General features: G+C 37.6%; 1 protein-coding gene across 3 annotated transcripts in view; it reads right to left on the reverse strand.

The window, feature by feature from the left end:
* The window catches only part of LOC311091352 (NLR family CARD domain-containing protein 3-like), a 70,608-nt gene extending 56,561 nt beyond the window's left edge, over nt 1-14,047 (reverse strand). For 2 of the 3 annotated variants that reach the window (XR_014608056.1, XM_084127264.1), the window contains exons 1-5: nt 13,865-14,047; nt 12,509-12,605; nt 12,193-12,282; nt 5,560-5,685; nt 5,209-5,304 (exon numbers count right to left, since the gene is read on the reverse strand). Coding sequence is in view for 2 of the 3 variants with exons in the window: in XM_084127264.1 (XP_083983390.1) it covers nt 5,209-5,304; nt 5,560-5,685; nt 12,193-12,282; nt 12,509-12,605; nt 13,865-13,877 (422 nt within the window). In the remaining variant the exon portion in view is untranslated. The remainder of the gene's footprint in view (nt 1-5,208; nt 5,305-5,559; nt 5,686-12,192; nt 12,283-12,508; nt 12,606-13,864) is intronic. The other variant, XM_084127265.1, reaches the window with a different exon arrangement.
* Between the last annotated feature and the right edge of the window lie 1,319 nt (nt 14,048-15,366).

Consider the following 15,366-nt stretch of genomic DNA (forward strand, 5'->3'; position numbering starts at 1 on the left):
AGTTAGCAACGACGCTACCAGTGATGCTATCAATATTAATACTAATTTATGGCTGAAGTCTTGGATATAATCCGTCTTTTTAGTGGTACGGGTGTAGAGTAGACGCACGATAGGCGAAAAAATGTTTGTTTGTAAGTGAGTGTGGAGAAGTTCAGCCGTGATCCAAGGGAGTAACCTTTAAGAGTATCCGGCATTGGATCACTAATAGGCTTGAGACGCGTCTGCTCAACAGTCCGCGTTGTAACTATGAGGTGAGGAAAAGTAGAAAATGTTTGTTGTAAGTGAGTTTAAAGAGAAAATCAAGAATTATAAATCAATCGATGGAGCTCCAAAGACAACAGCGCGTTCAGACGCGACGCATGCGCATTCGAAACAGATACAAGCAGTTGCACCACACGTAAGATTCACCCATTGTTTTATACACAGGGAAGCTCTTGCTTCCAAGGCCCTTGATAATGAGCTGAGTTGCGTGCTTCAAACAGTAATTAAAATTGTTAACGTAATAAAAGCACGTCCCATCAATACAAGACTGTTTGCTGTTATGTGCAAAGAAATGGGATCTGAACATGAATCTTTACTGTTGCACACTGAGGTAAAGTATTGCAGTGTCTTTTTGAAATGAGAGATGAAGTGCGACTATTCTTATTGGATATACAGTCTCCCTATGCAGAAAGTCTGACAGATCCTACATTTCTAACAAACCTGGCCTACTTGGCAGATATTTTTGATAGACTGAATAGACTTAACATGTCACTGCAAGGCCCCAATACCAACATTATGCCATTAGCCGACAAAGTAATCGGATTTGTAAAGAAGATGGAGCGATGGACAGCACGAATAGAAAAAGGAAGTGTGGAGATGTTTGATGGACTACATGAATTTATTGAGGAGAATGAGCTGCTTCTGGATGACAGGACAAAAACATTGATAACTAATCATTTACGCAGACTTATTGGACATTTCAAGCGATACTTTCAGGAAGAGAAAAATGAAAACAACGAATGGATCCGACAGCCGTTTATTGCCACCACCACTGGCAACAACCTGTCATCGGGACTACAGGACTCACTGCTGGACCTATCCAGTGACAGGACCCTGTGAGCAGCCTTTGTCTCAACTCCGTTGGATGAATTCTGGCTGTCAGTTGCAGGGGAATACCCGGGATTATCTGAAATCGCTTTGGATGAACTGATTCCCTTTGCCTCGACCTATCTCTGTGAAGCTACATTTTCTTCGCTTACTTGCATTAAAAACAAACAACGGTCACGACTTACGAGAGTTGAAGATGAACTACGTTTATCAGTATCAAGCATAAAGCCCAGAATACAAATGTTGTGTTACCAGCATCAGGCTCATCCATCTCATTAATTGGAGTGAGTGCAACAACTAATAACACTGTATGTTTAAAGGGATACTCCACTTTTTTCGGAAATATTCTCATTTTACAACTCCCCCAGAGTTAAACAGTTGAGTTTTACCGTTTTAGAATCCATTCAGCCGAACTCCGGGTCTGACGGTACCACTTTTAGCATAGCTTAGCATAGATCATTGATTCTGATGAGTCCAGTAGCATTTCTTTCAAAATGACCAACGAGTTTCAATATTTTTCCTATTTAAAACTTGACTCTTCTGTAGTTAAACCGTGTACTAAGATCGACGGAAAATGAAAAGTTGCGATTTTCTAAGCCTATATGGCTAGGAACTATACTCTCATTCTGGCGTAATAATCAAGGAACTGTGCGGCCGTATCATGGGTGCAGCAGGCGTAATGATATGACACATCGCCTGATAATAGTCCCCAGCTCGGTAGCCTATTATCAGGCGGCAGGCGCTGCGTCATATTATTACGCCTGCTGCACCCATGGTACGGCCGCACAGTTCCTTGATTATTACGCCGGAATGAGAGTATAGTTCCTAGCCATATAGGCTTAGAAAATCGCAACTTTTCATTTTCCGTCGATCTTAGTACACGGTTTAACTACAGAAGAGTCAAGTTTTAAATAGGAAAAATATTGAAACTCGTTGGTCATTTTGAAAGAAATGCTACTGGACTCATCAGAATCAATGATCTATGCTAAGCTATGCTAAAAGTGGTACCGTCAGACCCGGAGTTCGGCTGAATGGATTCTAAAATGGCAAAACTCAACTGTTTAACTCTGGGGGAGTTGTAAAATGAGCATATTAACCTGTTAACCGTTGCCAGAGCGCGGACGCACTGAAGCGGTTTTATTTATATATAGTTCAAAGTTACTATCAGATTTAATGTTATACCTTGACAAACTATACATCATTAAAAAGATATAAGACTCAAGTTTCAGAATTTGACCACTATTGTATTCTGAGAAACTTATAGCGACAGTTATTTCTTAATTTGTGTCAGGAGTTATGAAATGAAAAAATTAGTCGATACCTTTGATATGAATTATGCGCGTCAGCCGCTTTCATTCATAAAAAAACTCCCGTGCCGTCGTCATGACAGCGATACACAAAACAACGTGCCTCAGGGCTTTAGCTAAAAAATGTGCAGATTTGGAGAAATATTGATATATTCTCATAGGTTTACATCAGATTTCTATAGACAGGAATAATATTTATTGAATTTATACCCAAATGCGTCGATGTAATCATTATGAGCGTTTGCATAACTCTGATACTGTGTTTTCAATTCATACCAATAGCCTGAGGGCGCCCTCGCCGCCCTGTGCACAGTATTAGAACATGAAGAAGTGCCATAATCATGTGACAATCCAGGAAGCCTCGAACACACACAAAGCTAACGAGATCGCGCTGTAACTATGGCTGTAACATGCAGTTTTGAAGACAATAAACATGTTTGCTATGATATTTGAGTTACCTGTGTTTTTCAATCCATGCCAGGTATTTCCATAATAATAGATTATATTTATAATGTAATGCTAATCTATATAGAATCGTTGTGCAGAACACTATCCAATAGTATATTTTCTGTCTGATTTTTTATCTGAAGCCAAATTAGATCACAAAAAATTATTTAAAATACTCGATTTGCTTTATAAAGTAAGTTTATAAGCACAAACATGGTTTTAATCTCATAAATTGTCGTGTATTGATGGTGTGCTAAGCTAACATGCTAGCTAGCCCTAGGTGCACCTGCCACCTAGAAGTTATATTTTTATTATTTTTTGAATGCTTACTGAAATGTTTCTTTATTCAAGAAATGCATTTGATACAGTTTAAAATGTAAGGGTGAACTTTAAGAAAAGAAATTAGTGACTGAAACCATATGAATAGCCTGTGAATAGCCAGTCGTTAGTAACTATAATGCAGACAAAAGAAATGCATATTTAGAGCCATAACCGGGCTGGAGAGGTGTGAATGTGTGCAGGGGGAGACTGAGACTGAATGGGGATCGTTTGCACCACAAAACAATAAAGACAATATACTGGATAGATGGTTAGAAGATGACAATAAACATCAGTAGCATTTTAGCGTCAAATCAAAATAAAGTCACATGACATGGTCTTGAAAAACATTTCACTAAATACAGAGTTTTGGACTTATTATCTTAAGATTTTAAACATAAAATGTTTAGACATGTGGCATTAGCTGTAGTGCATTTCTAGATTGCTCCAGTGCCAACTTCAATTTTTTTTTTTATGAGGATGTTTCATAAAAAATAATTTCTAATAACTTTACAAAACTTTGAAGCTATTTATAACAATTTTTGTCATTATGACAATAATTAATTCTACATTTACAATAAACTGCCAGGTGTCAGCTTTCAAATGAGATCATACTTGTGCTTTTAGTACAAAGGGTTCATGAACTGTATCTGTTTCAGTTTGGGTATGTCATTTCTGGGGATTTTTCAAAAGTGGGGTTGCAGCTTAACAGGTTAAGATATTCTGGTATGTAAGCCTTTAAGATATTCTGGTATGTAAGCTACTGTATTCCGTACATAGTTAAATGAAGTAATCGCGAAAGCGATGTGACCCATATGTATGGGGGGGCAAAAAGTTTGGGAACCTCTGGTCTAAGAGGCAGGGCCGGAGCACTTAGTGTCGATGCCTCTCCAGCCGCAAACATCTCGTCAATTGGGGCATCGACACATACCCGTATTCACGCATCCCCTCAACACTGATGGTGATGAAAGTGTTCTGAATACGGGTTCTTTCATGCCTTTCCGATTTCATTGTGTAGATCTGGCAAGAATGGAGGGCTCACGAGAGCTGGAGATTTATGGCTGGAAAGAAACCATTCATGAAGTCTGTCACGAGCTGTTTCTTCCCTCACGCGCTCCAACAACAGCTTCTTTGTAGAAGCCTTGTTGAAGCGCTCAACAGCTTAACATACGCGGTGCAGGGTGGCTGTGAGGGTTTGGGTTGTATATCCTCTTCACCCTTATCAGCCATCTCAGGTTGGGCTTGTTGTTTTTATACACAGCAGAGCACTCGCTGCTGGATCAGAGGATGTTAGTGACAATACACATCCTCATCCTGCAGCTCACTCTCACGAGTCTCTGAAGGGCGTGAGAGATTAAAAACTCTCTCAACCTCCTCAGCGAGCTCCCTCTGAAAAACCCCACAATTCTATTCTCTGCTCTGCCTCAGCGCGAATGGGACCGGAACCGCATGGTACAGATGTCTGTCCCAGAGCAGACGAGAGTGGAGTTTTCTCAAGGGAACACACTCACAGTGGCACAAAAAGATCCCTCAGGAACTGATCGTGCATGCTCTGAGCCCAAACAATAAACACACAAGTTGTGTGTCATCAAGTATCAATATCTTAGACACGGATGCACACACTTCCTGAAGCGTTTTTCACAAGCCATGATAACCTTTTTGAAGTTTCAGATTGAAGCATACAAACAAAACAGTCCCTGAAGATGAAAAAGTTGTTGACATGTTCTCCAGGCTCCCCTTCTATACTTCCGGGTCACAATGGTGATGATGTCATAGGCTGTCGCTGGCAAATAGGATTGCCGTGATTAGATAAGTGTTTCAGACACCAGTTTACGCAAAGGCGTTCCCCTAGCGCTTTGACGCAGTGCGAGTTCCCTTTCGAAAGGGAACATGGTGTGTGTGAGAGCAGAATGGCTTGTCGGACATAGCAATAGTAACTAAAGGGGTCTTTACGAATGGTCAATTATTAATCATTTGTTTGAGTGATATGTTATGTGAATTGTAGCACCTAAAATTATTCAAAAACAACAAAAGTCCTGCATTTTACCTGAAATCAGGATGCATGCTTTCATTAAAGTCTTGAGGTTGAATCACAGGCTTGTACACAGTTTTGTTTTTAACTGGTCTGGATAGAAGATTTGACCTTAAATGAGAATAAAGAGGGTAAAGAATCAGACACACTGATATTGATGTAATTGTGTCATTAACTGAGTAACAGACCAATAGCTTTTACCGTGTGTGAATGTATTAATAATACAATACATAGAGCTTTACACAAGAACACAATGATCATTATTAATAGACTGAAACTTGCAGGATTGTAACTCATTCAATTATATTAATAACAATTTCATAAAAATCCAGTACAATAAGCATAACTTTTATAGAAATTATATACCTGAGATCAGGCCGTTCGTCTCCACTCTTAAACTTTAGTGGCTGCTCCATAGAGCAGTTGCTCTTCATAGACACACAGCTGGGCTCTGGTTTTGAGCTCTTCTCCTGGACTGAACTGGTTTTCAAACTAAGTAAAATATAAAGCATACAGACTTATAAATGTTGTGTACTTTTGCTTTAATGTCTGTAAGTGTTTTGCACTGTGTTTCAAACTTTGATTACAATTATTTTGTAACTGGTTTGCAAATGTTAAACATGATTCAACAATTGTACCAAAGCAACTGAGAAAACTGGTAATATTAGGAATTAGGAATTCAAAACAAATAAATTGAAATCAACTATAGAATTATAGATTGATTCAACTCAGGTGAACATCAACCGCGATCACATGACTCTTTTCAAAGGCACAATGGAGGACGAAGGCTCAACCGACTAAAGAGACTAATGTTTTGCTGACCTTTAAAAATAAACCACCTTACTGTACTCTTGCAACGGTACTCTTGCAACGGTACTCTTGCAACGGTACTCTTGCAACGGTACTCTTGCAACGGTACTCTTGCAACGGTACTCTTGCAACGGTACTCTTGCAATGAAACATCACTGTTCTGACCAGACACTGTGAAGCTTTCAACAAATCTGTGCCGTATTTATCAAGCCTTTGAGAATTACTAACAAGAACACTGCTAAGAATGTACTTAAGAGTAAAACAATTCTTGGCTCAAAACTGCACTTAGAAGTTATTTGTCAAGCATCTCAGTCGTAATTTAAGTGAAGTGTAGGACTAAATCTTAAATGTCAGTCTTAGTCAAGTCAAGTCACCTTCATTTATATAGTGCTTTTAACAATATAGATTGTTTCAAAGCAGCTTTACAGTGATAATAGGAAATTAAAGTAACTGAGATTGTTTTGGCTTTACAGCAGCTCTAGAATAAAGTTATTGTTCAGCTAAAGTTAGTTTTGATTGATTCACTTCTGTCGCAACGATCATTAGTTGTTAACTTAGGGACTGCTAACACAACACCGTTCTAACAGAAAACCCTCAATGCTATCCGGCCGCTCATTTGCACAAAACAGTGCCTGGTGGCTGGAGAACGCAAACCTTGAAATAGGTTCCAAGGTACAAGCCTTAAAAAATGTATAATACAGAATTTTTTTATCGCTTCCGCGTAGCCACGTGAACCGGAATTATCCCGACAATGTTTCATCTGTACAGAGGTAAAGGGAAGGGAAGGAGGCCTTCACAGGGGAGAGATAGTTAGCGTAGACACCATTCCTCAAAATTACATTGAATTATAGAAGTCTATAATCTGTTATGTGTATGCTAGGCCAAAGAGATGTGTTTTTAGTCTAGATTTGAACTGACAAAGTGTGTCTGCTTCCCGGACAATCACGGGCGGACTGGCCATCTGGCATACCGGGCACTTTCCCGGTGGGCCGACGTGCTTTTTGGGCCGACCGCCGAAACTTTTTTTTTTTTTTTTTTTTTTTTTCCTCCGGCCCATGAACCGGTCCATAAAAGTGGTAGGCCTAGATCGGCGGCCCAATATTTTTTTAATTGACACTGCTGGCCCAAAACACTTTTGTCAAAAATATCACATAGTTTTTTTCCTTCTGACTGTCGCGGCCCATGAAACACGTAGCTCAGCGGCCCATTGGTTCTTTTCTTGATTGACACTGGGCTGGGCCAATCACATCTTTAAACACGTCCCCCTTAGGGCTCTGAGCGAGCGTGCAGTGTAAGTGTGTATCTGTCAAAATAGTCTGAGAGATGGAGAAGAAAGAAACGCATGGAATGTACAGATAAATAGCGTGAAGAATAGATACAGGCCCTTCAAGCAGACGCTGTAAAATGTGTCAAAATATAGCTTTGTTTTCTGCAGTAGCAGGAACTTAATCAGCTCCAGTGATGATGATGATAGTGAAGAGGATCAGGAGAGAGATGAGAAAGTCTGTGATAAGAAGAACTACCTTCAAAACACTTAGGCTATGTCAAGAGTGTAGGAACCCATTACCCAGTTACACATTATTTCCACATCTGCATAGTTGACGATTACCGCAATTTACTAGAAATTTAATGAGACGCGTTTGTAAATAATTTTTTCTACCAAAATAAAAGCTTGATGCAGTTTCCGTCAAAATAAAAAATCATGTGCTTATCTATTTCCAAGTATAGAAATTAGTACAAAACTAATTATGAAAGTTTCCTTTATTTTTCAGTGCATTGTTTTAAAATACATGGCTATTACTGTCATAGGATTAATATTATAACTATTATTATGTAGTAGTGTAATGTAGACAGACACTATAACAAAGAGGTTTGAATTTTTCTTTGTTTAATTTGCACACTGAAAATGGGTTGGAGCTTTTAATTTTGAACTCTCAAAGTGCACCATATTGATGAATTTAACATTAAAATGCACAAAATTTTCTTACGGGGGGCATGCCCCCGAACCCTCCTAGAGGAACAGAGCAGAGGTCCACTCACCACAGCTTTACCAAAAATCCTGTGGGAAACACTGGTATTGCAATGCCAATGCAGTTTACAGCTTGTTTTATGGATTCATCACTGTGGAGTATAGTTCAATTGTATTAACCCTCTGGGGTCTGAGCTGTTTTCTGGGCCCTAGAGTTGTTCTGACATGCTCTGACATTTGTGGTTATTTCTGTTACTTGTGACATTTTCATGGCTAAAGTCTAATTACACTGTATTCAGCACAAACTCTGCTACAATAATATATCAGCAGCATGTATGTAAAAGTTTGTAGTTTTGAGATAATGACATTTATGCGTGGTTTGTGAAAATACAAAAAAAAATTCTCACTGAAATAAGGCCATGAAACCCATACTGATTATTTCTTCACAAGACTTTTGAAAATTGTATGACGTAGCCTAGAATATTTGCTCTAAAACTATGTGAAAATCACCCTGACTGCTCATTCAGAGAAGACAATATATTGATTTAAAATTTTTACGACGTGTTTTGTGTGAGAAAGCTTTATGCGGAGGTCATTAATATGTAAGCTTTTCACACCTGAGAAAGACAAAGACCCTCCCCTAACGGCCCTATTAGGAGCTATCAGGCCCTGTCATTCTGAGCAACCTTTCACAAAGAATGAGGAGATTTAAAAAAGAATGGCTTTTAGATTGTTTGGATTTATTTACAACACAACATAATCCAAAGATACACAACAAATGACAAAAAAGCACTTATTGAAAACAATGATCCAAAGACAGAGACCTTTCTGCCATTCCTAAAAACATTGTACATACCTTTCATTTCCAAGGTGTTTGATTTTCACTTTACCATGTTCATGTACAGAGACTCGTGTGAATGTTGAAGTCAGCAGGACTCAGTGGCATCTGGGCCCTGAAAGAAAAAAAAAAGTGAACATACTGATATCAAGAGAAAGGCCTGCACGATTTTTGGGAATAAATCTTAGATTTTTCTGGTTAAAATTGCTTTTTAAAATTCACAGAATACACACACACACACACACATGTTTCCAACAATATATAATATAATGAACACCAGGTTTGTTGTGCCTTGTAGGCATAGGCTATGCGCAGTGCTGCATAAAATAATAACAATAACCTATAGCAGCCTATAAATATTCCAAAAGATTTCAGTAACAACTAAGCTAAAGAAAAATATATTGATTATCATGTTACTTCAAATGTTTCCATTCGTTATGATGATATGAAATTAGATAATAGTAAAAACATGAAGCCGTTTGGTGCGTTTTGCTTTTCAAACGCGATCGCACTCAACTATAAAACATTATGGTTACCATATAGCCTACATATCTACGTTTGAGCAGATATCCACAAACACAGTAACAGTAAACATGGGTCTAAATATTATAATATTCACCATATATCTAGCAACAGTTCAACTGCAATGTGAAATTTATGCAACAATAACAAACTAATATGTAAGAATTTCTTACCTTACATCTTTCTTGTCTTCAAATCGCGTTCTTCTTCTTCTGATGTAAATCCAACGTAAGCTCACGGCGCGTCTTTCAAACTCGATGAAAAGCAGAGACTTGTGAAGTGTTTTGTTTTTGAGGTAATGAGCGTGTTCGCGTTCCATGTGGAAATTTGCATGTGAATCTCTTTTGCGCGAGTGGGCGTGGTCAAATTAAAAATAATTAGAAAGCGTTTGAGAAGCTGGACATCTTGTTGGTTTTATACAAATTACTTAAACAGAGAATATTTGTTTTCAGTTTGAATCCGATCATTTAAAAGTACACACTTAAATGTTTATAATGGTATATGGCTCATAAATGTGTGACAAGTATTCGCTGAGTTTTGTTTCAGTTTATAGACGTGCTCAAGAAAAAAAAGTTCACCGCGACGGAGAGGCAGAACGCACACCCTGTTTATTTTCTTTATTTTACAAAAGCACAATGTTTTGATTTGATTGTAAGTGGACACATACAAAAGTAGAAATATCACAGATTCTTTTTTTATATTTCTTTTTTCTGTATGACTATAAATGACGGAGAAATTTAAGTTTATAGTGCTACAATGTGAAGAAAATCCAGCAAAACGCGCCGGCGTGTTTGCCGACCTCAGAGGGTTAATAAATTACAATTTTGTACTTATTTCATCTGCTAACTCTCACTCGTTCCTACTCACTCATTACATGGCATTAGTGATTTTAAGGAATAGGAGTTGGTATACATATTTAAGGGCGTGCACAGATGGGTGGTGTTTATGATCATATGTAGTGGGCCAGTCTGGGCCAAAATGCCAGGGCCGATTTTTTGTCCCAGTCCACCCCTGCGGACAATGTTAGGAAGACTGTTCCAGAGTTTTGGTGCTAAATAGGAAAAGGATCTACCGCCAGCAGGTGATTTTGATATTCTAGGTATTTTCAACTGGCCAGAATTTTGAGATCGCAATAGACGTGAAGGACTAAAATGCGTTAAGAGCTCGCTCAAGTACTGCGGAGCTAAACCATTTAGTGCTTTGTAAGTAATCAGCAATATTTTAAAATGTATACGATGTTTAATAGGGAGCCAATGCAGTGTTGACAGAAATGGGCTAATATGGTCATACTTCCTGGTTCGGGTAAGAACTCGAGCTGCTGCGTTTTGGACCAACTGTAGTTTGTTTATTAAGCGTGCAGGGCAACCACCAAGTAGAGCATTACAATAATCTAGCTTTGAGGTCATGAACGCATGAACTAACTGTTCCGCATTTGTCATGGAGAGCATATGATGTAATTTAGATATATTTTTAAGATGGAAAAATGCTGTTTAACAGATACTAAACACGTAACTTTCAAATGAAAGATTAGTATCAAAGAGCACACCCAGGTTCCTAACCGATGACGAAGACTTGACAGAGCAGCCATCAAGTGTTAGACAGTATTCTAGGTTAGTATGTGAGAAAGTTTTTTGTCCAATAATCAGAATCTCTGTTTTTTCTGAATTAAGAAGTAGGAAATTACTAGTCATCCAGTTTTTTATATCAGCTATGCATTCCGTTAATTTTGTTAATTGGTAAGTTTCGTCAGGGCGTTAAGAAATATAGAGCTGCGTATCATCAGCATAACAGTGAAAACTAATGCCATGCTTCATAATGAAATCTCCTAAGGGTAGTTCTCTTAGAGATGATTCACAACACTGTGCTGTGCCACAAACGGGATTTTGTATGATGACATGGACCAAACACAAAATAGATTTCCTTATTTAAGAATATTCTCAGATAAAGAATATTATAGAGTTCACACCACAACTATAATGATAAAGATATGAGGAACGGTTGGGATCACTTTCAGGATGATTTTTTTCTCGTGCTTTTAAAATGGCAGACGACAAGTTGAGAAGTTAATCGCAGAGGTCCAGAAAAATCCACCACTGTTTGACAAGTTAAGCCCCTTTTCAAGAAAATTGATATGGAAAACAATCGTTCATAGCCTCTGAGAAGTAGGCTATTACCTCAGGTATCCAGTGCTCGTTTTGACAACATTGTCTTACTTCCTTTGAAGTTGTGGTGAAAAAGGTGTTTTTATTCCACTATATTGACTACATCAGCTAAATTCACTGTTAAATTATTAGATCGATTACACTAGCTTCACTCAAAACATAGCATGCTGAGGACATCGGCTGGTTAAAGCTGTGTAAATGCAACAAGAACAGCAAAAACATGTTCACTGACGTTATACACATTTTGAAACCGCAGTGCGCGAGAGCAGAGCTTAGAATAAACAGACAGTAATCATTCGTTGGTGTGGACGCAAATATAGTTATCGTTCTAGTTATCTTTATAGTTATCGTTCTTGGTGTAAACGGGCCTTAGCGATTAGCGAAGTGATTCTTAGCTTAAAGAAATTTGATAACTCACTTTTATTCTTAAGATTGAAAGTAGTAGTACATTTTATGAATTCTCAGCATTTAAGATTATAATGGCACTTTGAGAAGCTTGATAAATGCGGACCGTCCTGATCCAGCAGTTAAAAAAATCCACTCAATTTTTCACCTACTCCATTATATAAAGGTGGAAAAAATCTGAACTTACATTTACTTGATGTCATTGCTAGTATTAGACTGACTGACTAAGAAAAATTATGCTTCTAATTAAAAAGTGTCATACTATAAGCACATCTTTTATAGAAATGATATACCTGGGATCAGGACATGTGTCTCCACTCTTAAACGTTAGTGGCTTCTCCATAGACCAGTTACTCTTCATAGACACACAGCTGGACTCTGAACTGTAACAGAGAACAGATTCAGTTTAATCCTTTAGGTTACTGTGTTCATTCTTTATGAGAGGAACCATATTAATATAAACATTCATCTTGCATCAAAAAGTACTTTGAAGAAAACATAATCTTTTTATTTAATATTTCATGTTAGTTTCAAAACAAAAATGTTACATTTTTGCAACGTTTCACACAGAAACAACTGTTTCTGTGATGTAATGTTTGTTGAAAGTACCTGCATCCTGGAGAAAAATCTTCATCTCTGGATCCTTGTGAATCAGCCATGATGAAGCTGCAGGAGAATCTGATGAGTTTGATCACCTCCACTGACTCTGAATGAAGAAACATTGAGACACTAAATTAGATGATAAAATTAAACAACCTTCATAATTTAGCTGAACACAGCTGACACCGAGAAACGCTGATGAACATGTCCAGTCGGTGAAAAAGAAAACAAACCCCGAGCCACATCGACAGACACTGATCCGATAAAATAAAATAAAAACGTGTTTGTTGGCGTTTGTGTGAATTGGCCTATGAATGTTTACACATAAGCCAAACTTATGAAGAGTCACAGACATCACGAAACACAAAGGAAACTCGGACGGGACTAGTTTCACAGGGGGACGTTAGAGAAATTTCTGTTTCACAGACGTACTTTGAGATTTTAATCCTGTCAGAATCTGCCATGTCTGTCTTTTTCTCACACGACCTCTGTAAAAAATTCCAGAGCAAATTACCTACTGTTTTTCGTCAAACTCGGCGGTCCTCAGAGAAATCTAATCCCGTCCGAATGCGAATGTCTGTGATTGCAGAAAATGTTTTTTTCCAAAACGCTTTTTCTTGTTTGTTTTGGTCAACGTGAACTGCCATACAATCTCTCGCTATCGCGCCGGTATTCAAGTTTCTGCTTTTTGCGCACTGATAATGGATGTAGATGTGTTCGGTACACTGCGAAGAAATAAAAAAATGAAATCAACAAGAAAGAGCCAAATCACGTAAACTGTTAAGACTGGCTACTGTAATATCAGTTTCAGGTAAGATTACTTTCATTTCTGCACTTAATTACATAACGTGTAAATTATATAAGTTAAAACTTTTTATTCCAGTGGGTTTATTATAAGAACCCAGTTCTATAAAATCATGATGATAATGTATGTTTACTTTTTTTATACTACAATTTTTATAAAATGTTTACAAAACACTAAATACGTTAGGACGTTTTACTTTAAATATTTCAAAGTGCTTAATTTTAAAAGTACTTAATTTCAAAATACATTTGATACATTTGACCATACGCAATCCACGCATTCTGAACACGTGATCTTCTGCAACGCCCACATGTAAAACACAGACACTCCTACCTCGGTAATAAACACGGTAATGTTAGTCCCGTCCGAATCCGTACATGAAATCACAGACGTAGGTTGATAAGAATTGTAACTCAAACGTCGTTTGGAAAACTAGTCCCGTCCGAAAGTGAACGAAACCCTTTATAGGTTTCATATCAAACCATCACGTAAAATGTGTTTTGGCCAATTATTCATAGTCTATGAATATTAATATGAGAAAGTCACACATGAACACCCACCTTGATCAAACATTTACGAGATAGGCTACAGGATCTTCCAGCTTTAACATCATAAAACTATACGTAAATTCCTTCTTAAACGTTGATAAACACTTTGATGCTCTGTTTTTTCTGTATCGTATTTTACCTGCTTAAAATGGCGACAGGAGAACTTACTTTCACTTTCCATGTGTGACGAGAGAGAGAGAGAGAGAGAGAGAGAGAAGATGGTGGGGGGGTTAACAGAGCTGCGCGTTCACGAGAGCACCACGACGCATGCGTACGAGAGCAGACGTTGTTGAACGCGCGTTGGAGATTAATATTTAAGTGGTAAATTATGTTTTTTTCGCCAACAAAGCACCCGCGTCTTTTCAGTTTGTTTTTATCTGTTACTTTATTTTTTTAGATTCTTTAGTTAATTGAATTTTTTTTAATCTCTTTTCTATTTAGTTTGTTAATTCTTTCACTAGTTTTTAGCGCAATTTTCCACCGGACAAAATTGCGATTGTTAACTCATGATTTCTGTTCTGTCTGTGTGCACCAATCTTGCACTTCTATCTACTCCTCAACCAGACCACCTAGAGACTTCGGGTTTTCGGCATTATGTTAAGGAAGGTCTAATCTCGAGAACGCACAAAAAAAAATCCAGGAAAAGATTTACTATCTCTTATTGTTGTGATCCCATGACGTCAGAAAATTGCGCTAAAACACTCACTGAGTTTTTATTACTTGTTTTGTTTGTTCATCAGTTTTTCTTCATTATTTCTGTTTTGTTGTCTTTCACTCGTTCATTTTTTTTATTTGTTCATCCTTGCCTTCATTTGTTCAGTTTTGTCTTACATTTATCTTTCTGCAGAACGCAGAGTTCCTGATAATAAATCATAAAGATGACTTTGTTTGATCACATCTGTATGATATGAAATAAGTTTGTCATCATCCAATCATGTATATAATTACATTTAGCAGATGATTTTTTCAAAGCGATCTACAAATGTGGAACAATGCAAGTGACAAACATGAAAGAATCAGATCAATTAAAACCATACTGTAAAAAATACTATATTGTAAACTTTTTAACAGTTTAATGGTTGGTTTAAATAATTTTTTTCCTGCACTGATAACTTTATTGCACTTTGGACCACTTTTAATTTAATTTCTGAAATGGTCAAAAGTCATTAAGAGGAAAGGACAGAAATTATGGAGAAATATTAAATAATGAATAAATCCTGTTCCCTATCAATACGGTGTACTTCGTCACTAGAAGCAAAGGGAAAACTCCTTTTTCCTCTGATTACTGAAGCCTTATAGAATCACGCAGTGAAAAAATAAAATTTTTCTTTGATTTGTCCAGCGCTTTCAACACGATGCAGCCGTCACTGCTCAGGGAGAAGCTATTAAAGGTGATGATAGACTTTCGTAGGAAGGCACCCCAGATTGCTCCTGTGAAAATCCAGGGTTTGGACATTGAGATGGTGACAACATACAAATTCCTGGGTGTTCACCTCAACAATAAACTGGACTGG

Source organism: Abramis brama (genome assembly GCF_963993115.1).
Source record: "Abramis brama genome assembly, chromosome: 10".
NCBI classification, from domain to species: domain Eukaryota; kingdom Metazoa; phylum Chordata; class Actinopteri; order Cypriniformes; family Leuciscidae; genus Abramis; species Abramis brama.